The sequence below is a fragment of the Peromyscus leucopus genome, chromosome 9, assembly GCF_004664715.2.
Source record: "Peromyscus leucopus breed LL Stock chromosome 9, UCI_PerLeu_2.1, whole genome shotgun sequence".
NCBI lineage: Eukaryota > Metazoa > Chordata > Mammalia > Rodentia > Cricetidae > Peromyscus > Peromyscus leucopus.
The window spans coordinates 112116965-112140894 of record NC_051070.1 but is presented as its reverse complement, the minus strand read 5'-3'; the positions used below and the strand labels follow the sequence as shown (position 1 = coordinate 112140894).

General features: G+C 50.0%; 1 protein-coding gene across 2 annotated transcripts; it reads left to right on the top strand.

Moving 5' to 3' along the window:
* Positions 1–3761: 3761 nt before the first annotated feature.
* Wnt5a (Wnt family member 5A) lies at positions 3762–23467 on the top strand. 2 transcript variants are annotated; one of them, XM_028882398.2, is made up of 5 exons: positions 3762–5090; positions 10804–10937; positions 12085–12335; positions 16991–17283; positions 20559–23467. In XM_028882398.2, the coding sequence occupies exons 1-5, from the start codon at positions 5085–5087 to the stop codon at positions 21015–21017; spliced, it is 1143 nt and encodes a 380-aa protein (XP_028738231.1). In that variant the 5' UTR covers positions 3762–5084; the 3' UTR covers positions 21018–23467. The 2 variants fall into 2 exon arrangements, with proteins under 2 accessions (XP_028738231.1, XP_028738230.1); XM_028882397.2 differs by lacking the exon at positions 3762–5090 and adding an exon at positions 8874–10390.
* The last annotated feature ends 463 nt before the right edge of the window (positions 23468–23930 follow it).

Genomic DNA, 23930 nt, shown 5'->3' with positions numbered 1-23930 from the left:
CAAAATATCCATTCGGGATCATGGGAAAGTACCGCTGGACATAAGAGTGAGCTTCAGGAGAGCAGGCCCAGGGCATATAGAACTTGAGACTCTTTTTGTTTCGTTTTGGTTTTGGTTTTGCGAGACAAGGTTTTTCTGTGTAGCTCTGGCTGTCCTGGAACTCTATAGACCAGGCTGGTCTTGAACTCAGAGATCCTTCTGTCTCTGCCTCTGAGTGCTGGGATTAAATGTTTGTGCCTCCATGGCCACCATACCTGGCTGAGCTTGAGATTCTTAAAACATGTCCTTGAGTCTGCCCAGAGACCAAAAATGGCCTCTAACCTCAAGGGAGCCTTTGTCCCCCACAGGCCAGTGGCCAGTGGCAGTATTATGTGATGGGATTACTTTGACTGTGGCCATGTGGTGCTGAGGAAGCCCCCTGGCCCCTTCCGGACTCTTTGTCCCCTTCTTAAAGTTCCATCTGCAGGGCCCTCACACAGCCCTCCTGCTCTTGACTCTGAAGCAAAGAGGTAAACATCTTGGGGCCCTTTATTAGTTTATTTCAGAAGATGGAGCCTGTTTGTCCCTGGGGTCCAGCCCTCTTTTATGGCCTCCAGGCCCTCTTGACAAATTCTAGTGACTGGAGAGAAAACCCGCTTTCTACAGCAGATCATTAAAACACCCACCATAAACCCAGGGCCATAAAACATTATTTGCCAGGCATAAAAGGAGGGTAGATTTTCCCAGAATGACAACCCAGACCCTGCTTTCTCCCGCTGGGAAAAGGCGGCACACGGATGCCGTCGTTCATAAATTCCTTATCTTGCACTGTGCTTTGGGAAAAGAACTCTGTTGGGAAAGCAGCCAGAAAATATTGATTTATTTGTTCCGCAGAGTCCAAAGCATTTTTAATGAGAGAAGCATGGCGATGCCCTGCCAGCATGTCTTCAGATGACTTAATTTGTGAACACACGCCTGCATGGCTTGCCAGGAGATGCAGGACTTCCACACCCTGGAGGCTGTCCTTCCAGAGCTTTCCCAGGTGGAGAGGCATTGATTTCTCCCCCTTGCATCTGTTTGTTTCCCAGTCAAACCAACCAAGCGGCACCCACAGTGGGACTGACTCTTGGGAGATCCAGCTTTCCCGGGCACCCACCCTCAGCCCTTCACTAAAGGCTCCCAGGGGATTTCCGGTTTGTTTAGGTCACATGTCTGAAGGATAGGGCTGAGGTCCTGCATACTTGGAGCTCAATGTTCCAGTGCTATAGCTCTATGAAACCACTGAGTCACCAGTTAAGAAGCTCTCATCCCTTTATCTGAAGTCACTGGGACCAGATAGGCTTGCTGGAAATCTTGCCAAAAATTTTTTCTTGAGCAATAAAATTTAGTATATAACTCAAATAGCATTGGTGATCGTCTGGGGAAATAGCCAATAATCAAATGTGTTGTAGTTCTTCAGTGAAAAGTATTTGAATAGTCTCTGGCACTGAAGTAAAGAATGGCTACAAATGGTCTAGTCGAAATTTGCATGCCACAAAGGGGGTTTGAAAACCTCGATTTTTCAGAGCTTATTTTTTTCTTCTTCTTCTGGAAGAGTCCGTGTCTAGCAACAAGTCATCTTGGTATTCTTACCACTCTGTAATGTCCAAGCCATCCTAGTCCATTCTGAGTGCCCTTCTTCTGAGTACACCATCTAATTTCTGGCTGCGAGTGCGTGCGTGCGTGCGTGCGTGCGTGCGTGCGTGCGTGCGTGTGTGTGTGTGTGTGTGTGTGTTTGTGTTTCAGAAGCTATGGAGGTGCTGGGAGGCCTTATGAACAACTAGAAAGTAGCAGGGAAGGAACTGGGACTTCATCTTCCACTAGAGGATAAAGGGATGAACCCTCAAGGCTGAATCTAACCCACAAAGGCAACTCCTGAGAAGCAAGCAATTATCTGGGTAACTCAGACAATAGCTAAGGAAAATAAAGAAAATGCTCAGGTTGAGCAGCCAGCGTTTTTGCTTTGTAAGTGGAAGGGATTTCCCTTCTGCCCTGTTTCTTTATGTGGCTTGCCCCTGGAATCCAGGGCACTTGGGTGCCAAGGTGGCTTTCCTGTCCTTTGGGAAGCTCCAGGGTTCATAGTTCATAGCTACTCCCTGATTGTGGAGCCACTGGAAAGTTATATCCTGGAGATGTGCTACCCCAGGGCTGAGCTGGGTGCCTGCCTGGGGACACCTGGCCTGGGCCTGGGGTTGGGATGGAGAGCCATGGGAATGTCTTTGCAGCTGCTACAGAGCTTTAGCTGGAAGGAAAGGGAAAGGAAGAGAGAGTGCCTGGAAGCAATTCTCCTGATGCCCCAAATCCCTAAATTTTGTTCCTTTTCCTCAAGTGAGCAATTCTAAAGCTACATGGAAAAGTGGTGAAATGCCCACAGATCAATAAGGTGTGAAAGCCAGGAAAGGGTTGGAGGGAAGAAGACCCAAGAGGTGAAGGGGAGTTTTGAGAGCCTCTGGGTTTCCTCAGGGCTGCAAGCATCCTTAGCAAAAGAAAGCCAGTAAGGGGGTGGGGTGGGGGTGGAGCAGATCCATCCATCCATCTCATGCAGTTTGCATAGCTCACAAAACAATGTTTGCATTCCCAGCAAAAGGACCAGGGATGCTATGATGGGGAGGCATTCAGTCAGTGGGTACAAATATGGCTGGGCTGAGGGAGTGTGGTCACATATCTGATGCTGAACATCTCTGACTTTTGTATGCTCTACGGTGGGCTGCCAGAGATGGGGGTAGGGTGAGGAACCAGAGCAGCAAACCCAAACTGTCAGTGCCAAGGGCAAGCCTCTGGATGAAGAAAATGAGAGACAGAGAGAGAGAGAGAGAGAGAGAGAGAGAGAGAGAGAGAGAGAGAGAGAGAGAGAGAGAGACCCACCCTTGACCTTTGGAAGATGGGAAAGGTGGAGACGAATTGCACTATCCCATGAGACACAGCGTGGAACCCATGGCATGCTGTAGGCTGGGGTGGCACGCATCCACCAATTCTGCCCAATCGAAATCTTAACCATTTCAGTTGTCTAGACATGTCTAGAAGTTCCGAATCCCAGTTCAGCTGAACTTTGCAGTCTTCTCACCTGAAAGCAGCTGCCTAGATCTTCGAGAGCAGCATGACCTCTATTCTTGCCTGGCCGCTTAGAATCTCAAGTCCGAGGCGCAATCCTGTCTCTATCAAACCTTTAGGACACCGGGGACTTTACAGGATGCTCGAGCCCACCTTACCCTCCAAGCTCAGTCTTTAAGTACCCTCCCCGGGCGCAAGAAGGAGACATCCCCAGGAGAGTCAGGGAGGTCGTCTCCGCAGAGGCCCCAGTGAGTGCAGTTTGGGGTCTGGTTGGGAAAGATGGGGTTCAGCCTCCTAAACTGGTCGATGGCTTTGGAAGAAGCCGAACTAGTCAGGAGGTGAGCAGGCAACAGCGGCCGAGTGGACGTTGTTCAACAGATGCCTGGGGGATGGGGAGTCTTGAGGAGGGGGCCCAAGGAAGGAGCGTACCCCGCCTCCCGGCACCCCGGCCCGTAGTACAGCTTTAAAATCCTGCGAAGTTTGTCATAGGACAGCCTCACCACGCATGCGCACAGGCAAAGTTGACTTTTTTTCTCCCCCCACCCCCCTTTGCTTCTCCAGCCGGGTTTGGTTCTGCAACTTTAAAAATATTTTTTTTTTCGCTGTGAACACCAGGGGAAAGAGGAGTCTGCAGAGAGGGAGGGCGAAAGTGAAGGAGCTGGCCAGGAGGGCCGGGGGGGGTGGGGGGGCACGCGGTCCCCGCGCTGGGGCAGTCAGTCTGCGGGGCACCGCATCGCGTGGAAAGTTGCTGCAGGCTGCGAGGCGCCGCCTCCGCCGTCCGGAGTCCGGTTTGTGTGGCCGCTGCTTCGTGAGCTCCTTCCGCCGCCTCCTCCGGGCCCCACTACCGCCCCTCGGACCCCGGTCGCGACTGAGGAGGTGGGCAGCGTCGACCGCCATGGACCTCTGGAGTTGAGTCGCCGCAGGGGAGCTCCTCGCCCGCCGTCCCCTCGCTCTGTCCGCCCTGGAAAGGTTGGGGGTGGAAAGAAGGTTAACCAGAAGAAAGAAAGAAGGGGACCAAAAGGGGGAAGCCAACGTTCCCCACGGGTTAGCTGTCCATTAACGGCTCAAGCCACCGCGCAGCGGAAAGTCCAGGGACAACTTGCACCCATTTTGCGCCCGGTTTTTGCCAGACCCTAAAATGAAAGGACAAAATTTGGCTCTGACTCTTGCAGCTCTGATGGCGACTTGTGCGATTTCAGCGGCATCTCCCGGAGAAAAAGCCATGCGTGCCTGATTGTTCTGTGGCCCCAAAGCTGCTGTGTGTGTCTGTGTTTGCGCGCCTGTCTGCGTGTGTGTGTGTGTGTGTGTGTGTGTGTGTGTGTGTTTGGGTGTGTGTCTGTGTGTACATAGACGTCCACTAGCTAACTCGCTGCAGGAGCAGCCCCTGGAAGCAGACGTTTCGGCCACAGACCCAGAGAGGAGGAGCTGAGGATCAGGAGGCGTGAGCCGCCAAGAGTCTGCAGAATTCGTGGTGTGAATGAACTGGGGGCACCTTGGGCACAGGGATCGCCCCCCCCCCTTCCCCGCCTCGGGCCACAGTTGAGTAGTGGGGCATTTTTTTCACCCTCTTGTGAAGAATTTTTTTTTATTATTTGTTGTAAAGTCTTTTGCACAATCACGCCCACATTTGGGGTTGGAAAGCCCTAATTACCTCCGTCGCTGATGGACGTTAGAGAGGGAGCGCCTCGCCGCGGAACAGTCGCCTGCGCGCCCTCGTCGGACCCGCGGCTCCTGCACCGTGTCCCGGCTCGGCCCTGCGCTTGCTGCTGGCCCGCGCGCGCCGGCGCCCTCTCGGTTCCTGGGCGCATCTCCAGGCTATACCAGCTCCGCATTCGGAGCCCGGGTGCCAGTGCTCGCTTCTGCTCCGGGTCGCTGCGCCCACCCGACGCGCCCAGGAGGACTCCACAGCCCTATTCTGGATCGTCCCCCCAGGCTTAACCCGGCGGCTTCGCTTGGATTCCTCGGCCGCCTTCGCTCGGGTGGCGACTTCCTCCCCGGGCCCCCTCCCCCTCGCCATGAAGGTAAGTGTTCTGTGCGCACCGACGCTCGCTACTTTTTTTTTTTTTTTTTTTTTTAAAGTTAACTGAACTCCGTCCATTTATTCCCATCCCCTCCATTTCTCCGACTGCCTAGAGAGAGCTAAACCCTACTGTCGCTGGCCGGGACTCCTATCTCTTCGTCCCTTGCCTTGGGGACACTGCCTCTGCGTCCTTGGAGACTTTTCACACTGGCTATTCTTCAAACCTTTTCATCTATGGAGAAGAGCGAGAGCAGGAAAAACAGTGGGGGTCATAGACGGCGTTCCTTTTTATCCCGAGAACCTGGAGTGTAGTTTACTATGTATATTTCAGCAACAGGATAATGATTCGATTCATCAAATATTTATCAAACGTTCGCTTCATGGGCACGAGGAGACTGTGTGGCTGGAGAACTGAGGGTCAAGAGGACACCTGGGTTAGGAGAAACCGCTTTGAGACTAGGGAAACTAGGAGCCACCTACCCCCGAGCAATGCACTCCCCACCCCCAACCTCCGACCGGGGCTGGGTTCCCGGCTGTCCAGGTCGAGTAACCCGAGCGGTCCAGGCCCCTGTGCCTTTAAGAGTGCCTGGCGGGGGGCCAGCGCGCACCCCGCGCGGGGAGCCAGGTCGCGTTATTAGCATTATTAGCGGCCTCTGGGTGAGCTCCGGCCCTTTACTGCAGCCGTGGGGGCGGGGAGTAGTGGTCCTAGTGGCTTTAATCCTAACCGCCCCCCCCCCCCGGAGTCTGCCTAGAGCCTTAGAGACTCTAGGGCCTCTGCGTTGCGAGAGCGGGCGGGGGCTAGTTTGTGAACTCGTGTTTGTTTTAATTGTCAGTTGTATGTTAAAGCCGAGTCACACACTCCGAGGGTCACCGAGAGTTCACTTTTACAAAAAAGTTAACGTTTCGTCTTGGAATATAACTAGCAATTTTCCAAACAACTTTTCCTCTGTCTGCCCTCCACGTCTCAATAACAATCTCCATTTATACTCCGTATCTCTCGTTTCCAGCTTTCTAGAGAATAAGATGAAAATCGGAACGAAGATGCTTCCTAAAAGCAAGTAGCCTTCTTCCCTCAAAGAAAGGGCTTTAAACGCGGGTGTGCTCCGAGGCCCTGTTTCACTCTCCATGCCCTGTCTGAGCCACTGCTCCCCGGTCGTACTTAAAAGGACAACTCGCTCTTGGGAAATAACTTGGGCCCTCTGGTGAGGTCGCAACTCCTCAGCCTTTGCCCTCCGGCTGATATTAGTACATCCGCCGCTGTCCTAGTCAGATTCCAGCAGGGGAGATTTTGGGGGGCAGTGAGGGGCGGAGGAGGCAAATGTCGTGAGTACCCAGCAACGGGCGAGTAATGGAAAGTAGGGCTATGGGTGGACATGTGGGGACCCTTGCTCTGCTTTTAGGGGTGCGGGGGTTGGAGGGGGGAGGAGATCAGTTCTAAAGTCTTGGACAGGTTGGCTTTTGTCTTCTTATCTGGGGTTCGGCTCAAGAGCCTTCGGAGGAGGCCCAGCCCAAGCCCCGGATCTTCCCCTCCCGAGAGTTCCTGTGCATGAGGGGTGCGCTCTGCGCCCGCAAAACTCGGAGCCTTAACCCGGCCTTTTCTAACCGACCGCGCGGTGCCGGCTGCCCCCTGTTGGCCATCCGGAAGTAGGGCGCCTCAGGGTTCCATTCCTTCAGTTTGCATGCCTCCCTGGCGACCACTCGATCCCTCTCACCCATCAAGGCCCCTCGGAGATCTCCGCCAAGGGACAATTTGTGTCGCTCAGAGCTGTGAATAGGAAAGGGCCATAGGTGTAACCCAGCAAAGGGGTCTCGGGCAATTGGACAAAGGACTCCTACCCTTTCTGGTCACTGGGGAGGGAGTGTCACCGTTGGAGGCCTCGGGTGTGGCCTTGGTTGTTTCACCAATTCTTCTTGTGGTCTTGGATACGTGTTCCTGTCCCTCTCTTAGCCTTGATTCTAAATATATATATAATATATAACAGTGACTTCGTCTTCGTCTATTTAAAAATATTCCTGTAGAGACTGGGGATTGAACTGATCTTTCATTTCTCACTCTCTGGCGGATACTCAACTCAGGTTTGGACAGAAGAGTCCCTGCTGAGTTAGGAGAGGTAATTGTGCGTTGGTTCGCTGAGGCGCAGGGAATGGAGAAGAATCAAGCTAGAGTGTTCTTCTATATTATCACTGTTCACTGACCTCCTAGCCAGTCTGGGTCGCTCTGGAACTATTCAGGTTCCTTGCCCTAACAGCAGCTCCAGACAACCTCCGGCTTATATCACTGGCTCTTATTTCCTGCTGCATGTGTGCATACACATGTACACATAGTATTCTTATTCTCCGTGTAGGGCAGCTCTAGCTCAGCTGCGCCCAGGCCTGCGAGGTGGGGAGCGACCCTTCCTTTGTTTACTCCCCCTTAAGTAGACCCCTACTGGTCATTCTTCAGGGTCTTCCCTCCGCCCGAAGTCGAGGAACCAAATTTGCGTCTGTAAATGAATTTCCTCCCCGCAAGTTTCTCCATCTCTCTTCTTGCTTCAGAGAAAGAGCAGAGTGGGGAGCACAGTTCAGTTTCCACCTCTTCAAGAACGGCGATCTTCTGGGAGTTTCCCATCTTCCTTTTCGCCACCGGCAGCCTGGGTCACTCTCTTCTTCCGCCTAGTTGGCATATCTCATCATTTCCACTCCCAGACGTGGGCCCTAAATGTAGAATCTAGCAGAAGGCAATGACCAAACAGTGAGGTAGGGGAAGAGACTCTCCCTAGCCGCTTTAGTGTTCGTCCTTAAGGGACCGCCTGTCTTTGCAGTTGGTTACTGGACTCTTGCGCTCGCTCGTCCTGTAGCTCTCTAGACCGAGGAAGTCCTCTTTCCCCACCAACTTCCCTCTGCTTGGTGTCGGCACCGTCTGTACCTTTGATCTAGTACATCCTGAAGGCTTTGGGGTTCGCTTTTGGGGAAGCAGCATCATCTAGATCCACCTGCCCTGGCTTCGGGACCGGGTGGACACCTTTCTTTTACCTCACTCACCCCTGCGCTGCACCTCTTAAAAGCCTGCAGCCTCCTCTGCACGCCCACGAGGACTGATGCTCCGGCTTCTCAGTCTGCTTTCCCGGGCCCCTGTTGGAAAACATTTGGCTCGTTCTCTGGATAACTTTGATCAGAACTTTTGTTTTAGCCTTGCTGCGGCAATCTCACAAAAGTTCTCCGTTCACGCTATCTTCTTCGTTTCCGATCTCTGATAAACCCACCCGGACGGATGTTTTACCCTCTAAAGTGGAGGTGTTCGAATGAGTTCGCTGTGAGTTCCTTGAATCGCTCAAATTTGTGGGGCTGCGACAGAGTGGAGAGGGAAGAAAATCGAGGTGTTTCCAGGCAAGTGCAGGGGAGTCCAAGGCAGACACTGCTCTGGGCTCTCCTGGAGACCTCCTTGGGACACCCCTACTCTGGGGCCCAGGAGATCCGAGTTAAGGAAACCGGGTGGCTCCACTCGCAGTTGGCGGGGGTTCTGGGAACTGGTGGATTTGCCCCGGGGCGTCGGGCCGGGAGAAGGTTCGGTTTGTGTGGTTTCGGCTCTAACAAAGAGATTCCCTGTAATCCGCCGAATCTGTTATCAATTTCTCCACCACCCGCGCCCCGCCCCGCGCTCCCCGCCCGCTGTGAAGCTCCAAAAGTGAGTGAGGCCGCCGCGATCTGAGAGCTGGAGCCCTTCGGAACGTGTATGTCTATGCACGCATGTGTGTAAGTGTGCACGAGTGTGTGTGTGTGTGTGTGTGTGTGTGTGTGTGTGTGTGTGTGTGTGTGTACGCGCGCACGCGCGCGTACTCTGGAGAATGGTTTCAGCATCCACTCTCGCCTTTGCAGCCTGGGCCGCGCGCAAAGACAGACCCTGAAGCCCACCCCTCCCCTGGAGGAAACTTGACACTTCAGGCGGGGGTAGGGAAGGAGACTGAACCTTCTCTCTCCGAGACTGGGGAAACTCCAGATTTCCATTCTCCAGGACGCGCCCCCAGCTTTGCGGTGCTTTGGGGACGACCGGGCCGCGGCGGGGAGCACTGATTAGCCGACGCTGGGAAGCACATAAGCATTTCCTCTACCAGGAGCCCGGAGGTGTCCAAGCCAAAGGGGTGGCTCGCAAGGGAAAGCTACCGCGTGCTCCAGGGGCCTTTAGTGTTTCTACTGCCAACAGGGCCCCCTTCATCCGTTTTACGGAGCTGGCCTCGGCAGGGCCCTTCTATCGCCTGGAGGAAGTTCACCTTTCTTGCCTTTCCAAAGGAAGGGGCTCCCTCGGGGACTGCGGGCATCACAGAGTTACACTTATCAGAGACGTGAAAGGGGACGCTGGAAACCTGCTCCTCCTACCCACACTCTCCTCTCTCCGCCGCCGCCTGCAGGTGGAAAAGTCACCAGTGGGAACAGCAACAGAACTTTCTGCCCCCGAATATCTTCAGGAAGGGAACGTTCTCGGCCGGCCCGGCTCCCGGCGCCCTGGAAGCCAGGGACACCGCTGATACTTCGGAGCTTACGCACCTCCGGCTCCCCCGGGGAACCTGTCTCCTCGGCCGGTTTGCCAGCCTTTTGGAACTAAATGAACTGAGTCCGACTTGGGTCAGAGAGGCTAGGCTGGAGGAGGGTGTTCTTCAAGCCACAGGCTCACAGTGATGCGATGGAAACATGGGGGACAACTCCGAGAGACACACCAGGCCCTCTGTGCCCCCGCCCTCAACAGCAGCTGCTTGACAAGGGGGCCAGAGGGAGAGTGAAACGTCAGAATGATGGGTCCGAGGGAAGGGCAGGGCAGGGGAAAGATCCACTCCTAAAAGAACCGAAGGCGGACCCTTCTTTCATCCGAGACCTGTTCCTCCTCTCCGACTGAGAGGAGGCCACTGTCAGGAGGGGGCAGGTTTTCCGGGTTCTCTGGGTGGGGAGCGGACCTCTCTTCCCATTCATTATCCCTTACCCCTAGCCCCTTCTACTCCCCGCCCCAAACTAGCTGAAGCAGATCCTAAAGGAAACCCAGGCTGCTCTTCCCCATCTGGAAGTGGCTTTCCCAAAATCGGCCCCGTAAACTGATTATGAAACAGACGATGTTAATTCGGAGCTGCATTTCCCAGCTGGGCACTCGCGCGCGCACTGGTCCCTGGGGCCTCGCCCCCACCCCCTGCCCTTCCCTCCCGCGTCCTGCCCCCACCCCCACCCCCGCGCCGGCCACCCCGCCTCCTCGGCAGCCTCCGGCAGTGCGCTCCACTCGCCTTCGCTCTCCTCTCGCCCATGGAATTAATTCTGGCTCCACTTGTTGCTTCGGCCCAGGTCCGGGAGAGGACGAGGGTGGTGGCGGGTTCCCGAGTGAATTCCCGAGGAGGGACCGAGCGCAGCGGGAAACTAGAGGGAAGCGTGGGTGTGTGTGTGCGCGCGTGCGGGACTGGAAGTCGCTGGAAGCCTGGCACCCAGGCTTTGACTCAACAGCATTGAGACATGTTTGTAATCGCTGGCGTGCCCCGCGCGCAGGATCCCAGCGAAATAAGATTTCCTGGTGAGGTTGCGTGGGTGGATTAATTTAGAAAAAGAAACTGCCTATATCTTGCCATCAAAAAACTCACGGAGGAGAGGCGCAGACACTCAACTGTAAACTTGAGAGACCTCGGATGTTTCCGCTGTTTAAACTTGTGTGCTTGAAAACTATCTGAAGGCAATAAACATCTGCTCCTTTCTTCCCTCTCCAGAAGTCCATTGGAATATTAAGCCCGGGAGTAGCTTTGGGGACCGCTGGAGGTGCGATGTCTTCCAAGTTCTTCCTAATGGCTTTGGCCACATTTTTCTCCTTCGCCCAGGTTGTAATAGAAGCTAATTCTTGGTGGTAAGTTGATTCTGTGTGTGCCTACTCTTTCCGTTTTTAAAAGTACACTTGCATTATGATACAGTGTTGAAAGTTGGAGAATGAGCATGGGTACATTTATCTAATATAGATGCGTATATGTTCTATGTGCCTTTTAAATCCGAATTTTCTTGTTACCTGCTAATTTTGTAAATCATATACTCAGTTACACAGGAGAAACCCGAATCAATAAATCTCAACTTTTTTTCTATGAGTCCCTTATTGAGCCGTGCGGTTGCAGTACCTCATGTGGAAAAAAAAAAAAAAAAGGAAAATACATTTCTAATAATTGTAAGCCTATCTATAAAATTGACTTTTTTTCCACCTCTAGGTAAAATTTAAAAAACGAATTTCCCCTTTATTTTTCTGTCATTGGAGGTTATTAGTCCACAGTGTCTGAAGTAGTAGAGTCCTAGGAGAGAGCTAAACCCCAAGTAGGGACGTGTTTGCACTTGAAATTTGATCAGAAGGAGATGAACTTGAAGTAGTCAGATGTCCCTAAATGAGGATTTCTCTCTGGATTGCAAAATACCCAGAGTATTGTATGTGATGGCGGCTCTCTGGATATCCTCTCTGGTGAAGCAATAGCATTTTTCTGACTGTCAGATGTGACTTCTGGACACTGGATTTTCTGTTTTAACATGGGTGATTTTCTTCAGCCTGTATAGACACCCCTCTTTTCTTCCATTCATCAGAAGGTGCTATCTCTCCACTTTTGATGTTCCTGTTATTTTTAAGGCAGATCCATCCACTTTGTGAGTGCCGAGTCACTTTCTCTAAAGTCAGTGGTCGGTCTCTGAAAAACCTCCATTTCCCCCTCTTTTCTGGGTGAATCTCAGAAATATTGGTTCAGAGATGTGGTGACCGGAAAGGAACAGTGAACACACTAACTGAGGGAGCCAGATGGCCCGGTGGGGACTACACAATACCTCTGTTTTCTTAGTAGAGTTTCAACAGAGGAGTTTTATGAAGCCCTTCTCATACTTTGTCATGCGGACCAACAGGAGAGAAAAGGCATCTGTATGCTTCAAGCCTGTATTGCTGACGTGCTTTTGGGGAAGGGGTGGGGGGCTGCTACCTCCAGAGTTCACGTAAATCTTGAACGCACATCTCCCCCTCCCCTTTGCAGGTCGCTAGGTATGAATAACCCCGTTCAGATGTCGGAGGTCTACATCATCGGCGCACAGCCTCTCTGCAGCCAACTGGCGGGACTTTCTCAAGGACAGAAGAAGCTCTGCCACTTGTATCAGGATCACATGCAGTACATCGGAGAGGGCGCGAAGACGGGCATCAAAGAGTGTCAGTACCAGTTCCGGCACCGCAGGTGGAACTGCAGCACAGTGGACAACACCTCTGTCTTTGGCAGGGTGATGCAGATCGGTAAGGAAGCAGCCCGTGAGGGGCTCATCGGCCCTGCCCTCCACCCTCCACCTTATGTTCTCTTGAGGGCTCCGTGGGGTGGGTGTCCACTGTACAGCTTGGGTGATGGCTTCAGGGTTTTTGTCATTAGCCAGAACAAAATTAAGTCTGATCCCACCTCTTAAGAGACTCTTAGTTCCCAAACTTCTTGAACCAGTTCAGGAGGAGGACACCACAGAACTGCCTTTCCCTGCAACACTTCATTTTGTTTTGTAAGATGCATTTTATTTAAAATAGAAGCAGGATGCTTGATTTGAATTATCAAAAGTAGAGGGGTTGGGGAAACTGAGCCATTGAAATCCTCTTAAATCCAAAGGCTCTTGGGTTGGTTAGCAGTGTCTTAAGCACAATCCAAATAGCTCAAGTTGTCATCTTTCCGAACACTGGCAATGCCGGCAGTAAGGTTTTAATTTTCCTAATATAGACGTTTCCTGAGGCTACAGAGATATATAAAGTTAAAAGCTTTATTTTTAGTCCCAGAAAGAATTTTAATAAGAAGTGATACAATTTATGTGTGTGATTTTCGACAATCGGCAGAAAAATACACATTTGAGCTTTCAGCCCAGAAACTTGGAAATAACAGTTTTAAGTGTCTTGATTACAGCTTGAGTTTTAATGTTAACTATGTTGTTGAATTTGTTGATCCGTTCAGGGAGGAGACAGCATTTAAATTTGACCAAAAGGAATAAAAAGAAAAAAGAAAAGAAAAGAAAACTCAGTTTGTCTGTGGTTTTCTGCAATAGTCTAGAATCCTCCTTGACAGATGGGCCCTGTGTGTTTTCTAGTGTGAATGTTTTAGGTCTCCTTAGTTTTATGCAAACAAGCCTTTATAATTAATATGACTGCAGTGACTCCAAAAGTAAGAAGCGATTTATCAAAGGCAATTAACTGTTTATACTGACCGGAGATAAAAAGTTGGCTTAATATCCATCACAGATGGATAAAATACTTTTGAAAGAAAACCCTGAAAAGTGCATTCATTGAGAACAAAAAAGAGGTGTCAGTGGACGCCTGAGCCAAGGGACTTCATAAACTAAAATAACACAGATTTGGAAGCCACCCCTCTAATCCAGTGGGAGAACAGCCTGTAGCCCAGCCTGCAGGGTTCATGGGGCTTTGTCCTCTCTGTCAATGATTAAAATGTGCTAATGTATATCCTGGGGTCTGACTGGAGTAGCTGAGCCTGGGGGAGCAGGCATGGCCCCTGGATATAGGTTGTCTTAAGGTAGACACATGGAGATATGGTGCAGACTTATTTCTACTTTCTGATACTATAAGAAATGAGCTAAAAACCTCTTTCCAAACTCGATCAAAATGTCAAGTTTCAGCAATTCCTGTCATATGCAACTGCCTTTTAAACTGTGGTACCACTGCTTTCTTGAAGGGACAGGAATTAGAAAGAGCCAGAGGGAGATGGCAATAGAGGTGCTCTCTGCTCTGTGTTCACTTGCAAACAGCTTTGGTTTAGCATCCTCTCCTCATCCTCAACACGTGGCCTGCTCTGGGCCAGAGTGGACTGAATAAGCTCTTATTTGATGAGCTAAGTTCTGTTGGAGACTCATTTTAAATGTGGCCCAAGATTCAAAGTGCTTGTCTCCTCAAGGCCAATACTCCAAATGCCTGTGTTTAATTGTCCCTTGCCAGTACCCCTTTCTTTCAGTCCTTGGCCTTGTGGTACTTGGTGTGGGGACTGGGTGGTGGGTCTTGTGTGAGTCCCATCCTCTCATAGCCTGGTGGGGGCAGGGAGTGACTGGTGCTATGGGTAAATCATCTGATGCCTCAGGAAACACAGGCTGCACCCTCACTGGCCAGAGGTCCCCAAATACCTGCTTGTCCTAGAGCAGAAAGCCATCTGGAAGATTAGATGGGCCTTTTTTTTTTTTTTTTTTTTTTTTTTTCTTAATTATTTGAAACAAGAGAAGGAGAGCAGGAAAATTAGAATGGTTTTTGTGGATGAGAAGGAACAGGAACTGAACTCCAAGAATGGAAAAATGTCTTTATCTTCTTTTTCCTAACTCAGGCTTTGCTTGAAGTTAGTGAGAGCTTAGGGACAGCTGAGAACACCTTTGGTGCCCAAGGTGTGCCCACATCACTCCCAAACCCCCAGTTCCTCAGGGACATGGAGAATACCACTTGTCTGTGAGAATGTGACCCTGTGAGGGGCCAGTGTCTGGGAAGCTCCTCCTGCCGCCTCTGACCCCTTTCTGGGCTCATTTTTCTAAAGGTGCCAGTTGCCCTGGAGGCAGTGTGCACAGTTGCCTCCCGAAGGGCCCAGGCTTCATTTTGGAAACGTTCTCATTTTTCATCGCATTCTCCTTTTCCTTCCGGCTTTTGTCTCTCTCTTGTCTTTGTTTCTACACTGTGAAAAGATGTCGGGGAAGGCACCATTTTTAAGGGATGTGAGGATCCAAGTCAGAATAGATTTCATGCAGAGGGAGACCCAACCGAATGAGCAAGCAGGATGACTAGAGAGATGGCCAGGCCGCCAGCCAAATAGCACTTTTTAAACTGATGTTTTTCCACAGTCAACAATCAGCGTAGAGATTCCCACCAGGTTTTGTATTCTGGATGAAAATGGACATGATCGAGCTAGACCTATGAAAAAAAGCTTGGGTGATTTGTGTGTTGTATAGAAGCCCGTTTATGCTCTGTGTACTCAAAGGACAGTGTCTCATCCCCCTCTGTCCTCAGAGGGTCATTTTATCTCCTTGTCCTCCTCTCCAAGATACTTTTATTCTATAGCTCTCCTGCGCAGGCCGCAGCATTTTCTGTTTTATCAGTGTTAATCTTCAAACGACTCCCTCCAACCTGTCTGCCCTCCTCATTTATTTCCACTCCCCTGTATATGCTGCTGTCTAATTTGAACTAGACAGATGTAAAGCCCCACTGGAACTTTCTGGATGGACCCTCCTGCCCACCACCAGCACTCTCCTGAAGTTATTCATCTTTTAAGTGCAGGAGGGGAGAGTCTGTGTGAGTTGAAGTCACGGTCCTTCCTGGGGATCACAAATGGCCCCAGTGAGCTGTGGGACACAGCTTCTCTGGGGAGAAGGTAGGCACCAGGGTCAGCGGGACCATTGCTCCTGGACAGACCTTCCTTCTCCCTGGGGCTGGCTGGGTCCTGCTGAGATCTGCTGTCTTCATGGGGCCCCTGCTCAGCAAAGATGGCTAGCAAGCTTTCTAAATGGATGAGAAACCCAGTCTGCTGCAGGGGGTTGAGCATCAGAAGGGACCTTCATTTCCTGAGCATCAATTTCAATACCCTTGTTTCACACTAGATTGTGAAAGGGAGGCCCCATCTTTCTCTCATACCCAGGCCTAGCTTCATCCAGGGGGCAGACTGCTAATCCTTTCTCTCTCCCAGTGTGGTTGTTTATCAAGTTGTTTCTTGTTACATGTAGAAACTTCTCTGTATGCAAGTTGAACTTAAGCTAGTCTCTACTAACAGGGCTCCTATGAGTGTTTTTATGGGGAGATCATCTTGACCAGTTTGAGGGAAGAACACTTTCTACTTCCCACCCCCATTTTCCCCAAGTCTGTTTGCTTTTCTTTCTTCTTGTCCCAGGCAAAGGCTATGTATGGGTAAGGATAGAGGGCAGGAGAGTCAAGGGGTGAGGGATTGGTAGTAGATGTGGTACCAAGGCCAACCAGGAGGCTGTTTTAACCACTCCTTCTCAAATGAGAGATTTGAGGGCAGGTTTAGAACAGTGTGGTGTGGTAGAGTGGAGAGCCCAGAGGCTGGTGCAGTGGAGGAGAGGTTATCGCTCCAGAGGGAGGGTGCCAGGTGAAAACTAACTGTGACCCCCCAGGCACTGTCTGGCAGAGGGAGCATGGGGACTTGAGATGTGCAGAAGCATCTAAGCCCAGCAAGTCTTGTTCTGTTCAAGACGAAAATAATATCAACGTTAGAACAAGGGTAAAGAAGTCCAGCCCAGTTCTGAGCTTTCCTTCAATGGCTTCTTTCATGTGCATTTTTGGGAAATAAGACGTTTTGAATGTCTTCAAAAGGGTTTAGTGAAAATCAATCCTGTAGTGTTGAAGTCCTGACTAGGCTCTGAAATGTCCCAGTAGATGCAGGTATCCGTGTCTCCTTTGTTAGTTGTCTATTCTGTGCGTGACCCGATCCCATCCTTCTGCAATTGCCTCAAGGTGGGCCCAGGGCCTGGGTGTGTGTTTCAGGGTGGGGTCCAGTGTGCAGAGTCAGCCTGAGGTTTATCCACTGCCTGTTTGCTCCAGTAGCAGCTCAGGCATGTTGGGGTGCCCTCTCTCCTATACCAAATAATCCAGGTTCGCTATGTGTTGGGGCTCCCTCTTCTCTCTCTAGGGGTCTGTTATCAGGATTTTTCCTGCCTTCAGTGGGCCTGAGAACTGTGTTGAGCCTGTGTTTTGACAAGTGGTTTCCCCTAGCTCCACAATTGGGTCCAAGGCCTTGTGTTCTGGGGGCCCCCACCTCCCCAAGGATTGGTGTGTGTTGGACTCTCTCAGCCTTCGCCAGCAGCATAAGCCAGTGTGTTGGAGGCCTTCTTAGAGCCAACCCCCGCCCTCCCCCCACACAGAGCAAGATCTAGGCATCTGCATGGGGCAGGCAATCGAGTGACCCCCATCCTCTCCTGCAGGCAGCCGAGAGACAGCCTTCACATACGCAGTGAGCGCAGCTGGGGTGGTGAATGCCATGAGCCGTGCATGCCGTGAGGGCGAGCTGTCCACCTGTGGCTGCAGCCGCGCTGCACGCCCCAAGGACCTGCCTCGGGACTGGCTGTGGGGCGGCTGTGGGGACAACATCGACTATGGCTACCGCTTTGCCAAGGAGTTCGTGGATGCACGAGAACGGGAACGAATCCATGCCAAGGGCTCCTACGAGAGTGCGCGTATTCTCATGAACCTGCACAACAATGAAGCCGGCCGTAGGGTGAGTACCATGGCGCCCCCCCCGCCCCCCCCCCCCCCCCCCCCCCCCCCCCCCGCCACCCTTCCTCCCCTCGTGCATGCGTGCACAGGAGCTGGACCCTCTCGTCACCATCACTCAGCTCCGGTCTCTCCTAGATACTCACACCTTGTTTGGGTCTCTGTGCATGCTTGGCCTCCTGTATCTTCCTCTGCCTAGTTCTCTCGGCCTCTTTGTTTTTCCTTGAGTCAGTTCCTTCCTCATGGGCCTCCTTGGAGAGAGGTGCACATTCCAGAAAGGCCTCCCCCTCCAGGGGCCTGAATGGTTCCATTAATGGGCCCTGGGACCAGGAGCTTCAGCTGTTTTCTGAGAAGTGTGTTGTGTACCTTTGTAGCTGGCCCCCACCAATGGGTATTAGAGCTCACCCCTTTGTGGCTGCTGGGTTTGAGTTAGGGGAAGCATTAGGTGCTCCACTGAGCAAGGCCTCACCCCAGCTTTGGACCCTCTTTTTTCCCTCCCTGACCACCTTGTGGATATAGCAGATCTGATGGGCTGAGAGTTTTTCCAAAGGGCTTTTGTTAGGGAAAAGACAGAAGTCTTAGCAGCTGTCATTGCTTGAGTCTGAGTCCAGGGTGGCTTTTGAGAGAAGAGGTATGGACAATCTGCCCCCAGCCCCCCTGAGGCCCCTCTTCCCCCTCTTTCCTTCCCCTGGTGGGGATATGAAAAGCTACTCCAAGATATTTTTAAAAAGACCCTTTTTTTCCCTGCGGTTAAACACATGGCACTTTATGGCTGCTTTAAAATGAAGGGGTGAAAATGTTTCTTAACTTTGGCAGCATTGAAAACCAGGGCCATTATTTTTTTTTTTTTTTTCATAGAACCCAAGGTAGGTGCCAGGAACTTTCTGGTCACAGATTTCACTCTTCTGTATTTTGGGGTGAGGAAAGAGGAAGATAATCACAGAGTAGACCTGAGGACTGGAAGGAGCTTTAGAACTCTGCCCCCACACCCTCATCTCACAGATTGGGAAACTGAGGCCAAAGAGGACCACTTAGTGGCTGTGTAAGGCAACCAGTGGATCTCTGTTAGAAACCTCGGTTAACTTGCTTTAAACACATTCATCAGGGCTTAGGGCTGAAGAGCTCCTGGAGATGCTGGCCTAAAATCAGGTCCGTCTCTCTTAGTTTCTGAACCTCAGTTTGCACGTTTCCACTTCTTCCTGTGGCCATGGTGATGACTTCAGGTATTAGGGTACACCATCGGAAATCCAGCCTACAACAATGTTTCCTTTGGTTCAGTCTCAGATTTTAGCTTAGTGTCAGTCAGTAGTCAGTACTTGATAAATGATAAGTTAATTATTAAACATTACAGAATAATAGGACCTAGAGAAAGTCAAAGATTGTGTAGATAATTCCAGCTAACTTCCTCTCAAAGTGGATGGTAAACAGTTGAGGGTGACAGGTAAAGACTAAATGCAATGCGGTTTTTGCTTATGCTTCCCTGAGGGGACAGGTAATTGCCACAGAAAAAGTACAGCATGTACTTGCTCAGGCCTTCTACCTTAGGGACTGTTCCTCTCTCTACCAGAAATGTCCCAGGCCATCTTAGGACATCCTTATCACTTCTTTCCTAGAAAGAAATCCTGAAGGGCTTGTCCACTCACAGGAGAGGGTCAAGCATTTCCAAGTGGCAAAAGGGACCACTGGAGAAGCTGAGAAGTGTCTTTGTTATTTTTGTTGCCCTTGATATTGATACTTTGATATTGTTGAATTTTGAAGTGTGACGTCTATTTGGTTGTGTTGTATCATGGGAATGATGAGCTAAAGGCAGGATTTTGGTCAGTAAGGTGATACAGGAACCAGCTCTTCTCTAAGTTTGGGGGTTGGGTACCTTTGAAAGTTGTCCACTATGCCAGGAAATCATATTAATTTCTTTAGGGCATTAGCTTTTGGTTTTCCTTAAAAGGTAGCAAAGGTTAAATATATTTACAAAACTTTTCTCAGGCTGAAAGTCTTTGTGGCATGATAATATACTGTGACCCCTGTTAAAAGCAAGTCCTTGTGAATCCTTGGAGGAGGAAGGTGGTGGTTGTTTGGGCAGAAGTAGCTCCGGGTTCTGGACAGGCCCTGGCCAGCACTGCCACACCATGATGACTCTGGAAGGTTGCTGGCATGAGGGACTGTGGGCAGTCAGGACTATAAATAGGCAACCACCACCTCCCAGACTGCTGGGCACAGTGTTGTGGGGCCAGACCTCTGAGCACTGCTCTTGGGAGGCCCGAGGTGACTGGGCAAAAACCCAGGGCCATGGCCCCATCACCCTGGACAACGACCAGATTTACTGAGTGGGTTTGGAGTGCCAAGTGCTTCCTTCCCTTCCTCAGTTTTATCTTCCTAACTGTGCTAGGAGGTTGGCATCATCCACAGGTGACAAACGGGCTTAGAAGGGACAGCCGGTTGCCTGAGTTCAAGGGCAAAATCAGACATCCTATGTCCGTGGCTGCAAGGTGGTCCTTGAGACCTAGTGTGGGACAGGGCAGAGGAGGGACTATAACGTGAAGAGCAGTGAGCATGACTGAGACCCAGACCAAGTTCCCCTACACCTGGCTGTGTGACCTGTGTGAACCACCTACCCTTGAGAGGTCACTGTGCTGTTATCTGCTACAGAGCTGCTAGTGTGACTGGATGGGATCACAGGTGTCAGGGTTGTTCCAACAGTGGAAAGACACAGGAATAGGGTAGGATGGGTGGAGACCAGAACTCTGATCCCTCTAGGGATGGATCCGTTCCTACCTCAGCACTTACCTGGTCATTAAATGTGGACCTACTGTCTGGATTCAAATCCAGGCACTCTCTGCTTCCCAGTGATTGGATAGGAGCTCATCTCTTCCCTTCTCTGTGAATAGAAGGATAACAGCACATCTTTCAAAGGCTTGGATGTGGGCCCGCATTCAGGGAAGACAGGCAAGAAATGGAGTTCACACAATACTGGTGACATTTCTCTGCACAAGTGGCTGCCATTTGGAATATTGTTTTGTTTTTTTTTTTCCTGTTGCCATTTGAATTCGATAGTTGTAGATGGAATGATGAAAACTAAAGAGTTGGAGCGTTTTCAGAGTAGGTAACAATATTTCTAACGGTAGCGGATGAAGAAGTAACACAACCCTTGATTCAGCCCCTTGATTCAGCCATGGCTGCCCCTAGAAAGCGGAGAACAGCTTTGTTCACCACGCTCATGCCCGCGTCTCGCTCAGCTCCTCCAAGAATTTGCACCATAACTTCCCGCCTTTCCTCCTGCAGACAGTATACAACCTGGCCGACGTAGCCTGCAAGTGCCATGGAGTGTCTGGCTCGTGTAGCCTCAAGACGTGCTGGCTGCAGCTGGCGGACTTCCGAAAGGTGGGCGATGCCCTCAAGGAGAAGTATGACGGCGCGGCCGCCATGAGACTCAACAGCCGAGGCAAGCTGGTCCAGGTCAACAGCCGCTTCAACTCCCCGACCACGCAGGACCTGGTCTACATCGACCCCAGCCCGGACTACTGTGTGCGCAACGAGAGCACGGGCTCGCTGGGCACGCAGGGCCGCCTGTGCAACAAGACCTCCGAGGGCATGGACGGCTGCGAGCTCATGTGCTGCGGCCGCGGTTACGACCAGTTTAAGACGGTGCAGACGGAACGCTGCCATTGCAAGTTTCACTGGTGCTGCTATGTCAAGTGCAAGAAGTGCACGGAGATCGTGGATCAGTTCGTGTGCAAATAGTGGTGTGCCTGCCTGCCCATCCCTCAGCCCCATTCCCAGGACCCATTTATTTATAGAAAGTACAGTGATTCTGGTTCTTTTTATTTCCCCCCCAGGAATTGCAGCTGGAACCATATTTTTTGTTTCTGTTACCATCTGAGAACTCTGTGGTTTATTATTAATATTATAATTAATATTTGGCAATAACGGGGGAAACCAAGAAAAATATTTATTTTACGCATCTTTGCAAAGTTAGTACAAAAACTTCTTTCTTCTGATGCTACAGGATAAAGGGGAAATAACATGTATTCTATTAGCTGCATGGTTGGGGTTCACATCTAGAAGGTATAGGAACTATTTTCTTCTCAAATATAGAGTCCTGTGGGACAGGTGGTACCCAGGTGAAAGAGGCTGGTAAGACCCATGAATGATTCAGTTCCTATGGCCCAAATGAGTTGCAGATGCTCTGGTACAAGACAAAAGATCTTAAAATCTAGGTATATTAAATATACATATATGGCAGAAATACAGACTAGGAGACACTCCCCCATTCCAGAGGTTAGCAGCCCTCTTTTTGTATTTTCAGAATTATCTTTTAGAATGTAAGAGCAAGAATCTCGTATCTTCCTCAACAGGAATAGCATGTATGTTATTATAGCCCACCTACAGATACTCCAATTATGGATGTGCCTTTTTTCTAACAGTTCATGAAACTTGGGGAGCTGATGGGCTGTGTGGTGGGGGATGTCCCCAGAAATTAGAAAACTTGAAATTTCCGATATTGAGGCCATAATCTTATAGTGTTAGCTCCAGCTGATTCCGAATACCAGACTTGATGTCTGGGAAGGGATTTTGACTCAAAAACTCTCTCATTTTGAAAGCCATCTTCCTGTCTTAAAAATGAAAATTACCCATGAATTCCATGTGCAGACCCATTCCCCAGACAACGAGGAAAGCCCACAGAGTTGAGCACTGCAGAAGGGCAGAATACCTCTTTGAGGAGAAAGTGGCAGCCACCTTCCTACTTGACCCCAAGCCCTCTCTGGACTCTCTGTGCCCTTATGTGATGCTGACCATGCTTCCAAATGACAGCTACGTGGATACTCATTGCTTGCAGGGCGGGAAATGTACGTGAGGAGTTATGCTCAAAAACGGCTACGTGGGGGATTGTTTCATTTCTCTAAAGCTTTTCTTTTGAGGTACAGTAACTTCATGTGTTTTGTTGATATTTCTTGGCCCAAGGAGTCCACAGAGGTGTTGTGACTGGTATAACCCTGCATTTAGACTATCCATTTGTGCTTTTCCTATTATCCTGCAGGTGTACGCTGAAACTGTTCCTAGTGTACTTGAACAGTTCATTTATAAGGGGGGGGTGGTTCAATGGTACCTGATATCTCAGTCTTTTGTACATAACATATATATATAAATATACATATATAAATATAGATATAATTATATCTCAGTGCAGTCTGTGATTTAGAGTTACAGTTTGCTCTGGGCTTACTTTCCGCCTGGAGTATTGTCCTTCACTGAAGTCCAATTGGGATTTCTTTTTTTCCAAAATTTTGAGTTTGACATTGGCATGTAACTCTCTGGGATCCTACCACAAATGCCAGGAAGCAAGCTAGACTCTGCAGAAGCGTTCAGGGCTGGTGTCCTGAGATGCATGTTGGTTAGAAGGTGGCCATCTGCTTCCTGCCCACCCACCCACCCCCGTTCTCCGCCCCCTCTTTGGTATTCTTTGTGGGGAGGGCATTGTGGTCTGTCATAGCAGCGGACATTGAGAGGCACTCAGAACCCCGGAGCCAGCCTCATCTCCATTTACTTAACTCGTTTCTCAGTGAGGACTGACCAGAGTTCCTGCAGCAAATCAGCTCACCACATAGATAGTTAGTTTAAACAATGTTTTAAAATAAGGGCACCTCTATTTCAAAAGTGGCGTCTGCTGTGCTGTTGTCGGGGCCTGAGCTGGTTTTCAAGGTTTGAAAAGATGTATGTCTCCCTTCATAGGCTTGGTGGCCTTCAGGTCACCTCAGCCCTGTGGCTCTTAACTTATTGCCCCCAAATATTCATTTCCCCTCAGCTACAGTGAATCACAAGCAAACGATCTTGAAATAAAAAAGCACTAATTTAGTTTAAAATGTCACTTTTTTGGTTTTTATTCTACAAAAACCACAAAGTATGCTTTTTATATTTGCTAAATCAGATTATGTTCTTTTTTTAGTGATTCATGTTTATGAGCAGAGTGGAGTTTAACAATCTTAGCTTTAAAAAAACTATTTAATGTAAGATATTCTACGCGTCATTCAGATATTTTGTATATCCTCTATGGCCTTTATTCTGTACTTTTAATGTACATATTTCTGTCTTGTGTGATTTGTATATTTCACTGGTTTTAAAAAAACATCAAAAGGCTTCTGCCAATGGAAGATAGAATATAAAATAAAACGTTACTTGTATATTGGTAAGAGGTTTCAGTTGTCCTTCAGCTAATTCATGTGGAGAAATGTTTTTAGGAGAAGCCACAGGGGTAGCTTAGGGCTGCTGTGTGTTCAAATAATAGAAGAGCGGACAATTTTACCAAAAACCAAACTACTTGGAGGCTTCAAAAGAGCTCTATATGCAACAGAACAAAGATGGAATTCTCTTTTCCTATATATGTTCCTTCAAAAAGAGAGCGAGAAGGGGATCAAGCAGATGGCGTAAAGCTGGTCACGGGATCGCTCACATTCCTTCGGCATTATGCGTGCGACTTAATTGTTTTAGAGTGTGTTGCTGTTGTAACATCCCAGAGATGAACCAAAAAAGCTCATGCTTTCAACCATGACCAGATTTTTAGCGCTCTCTCTCTCTCTCTCTCTCTCTCTCTCTCTCTCTCTCTCTCTCTCACACACACACACACACACACACACACACACACACATGTCTGTGCAT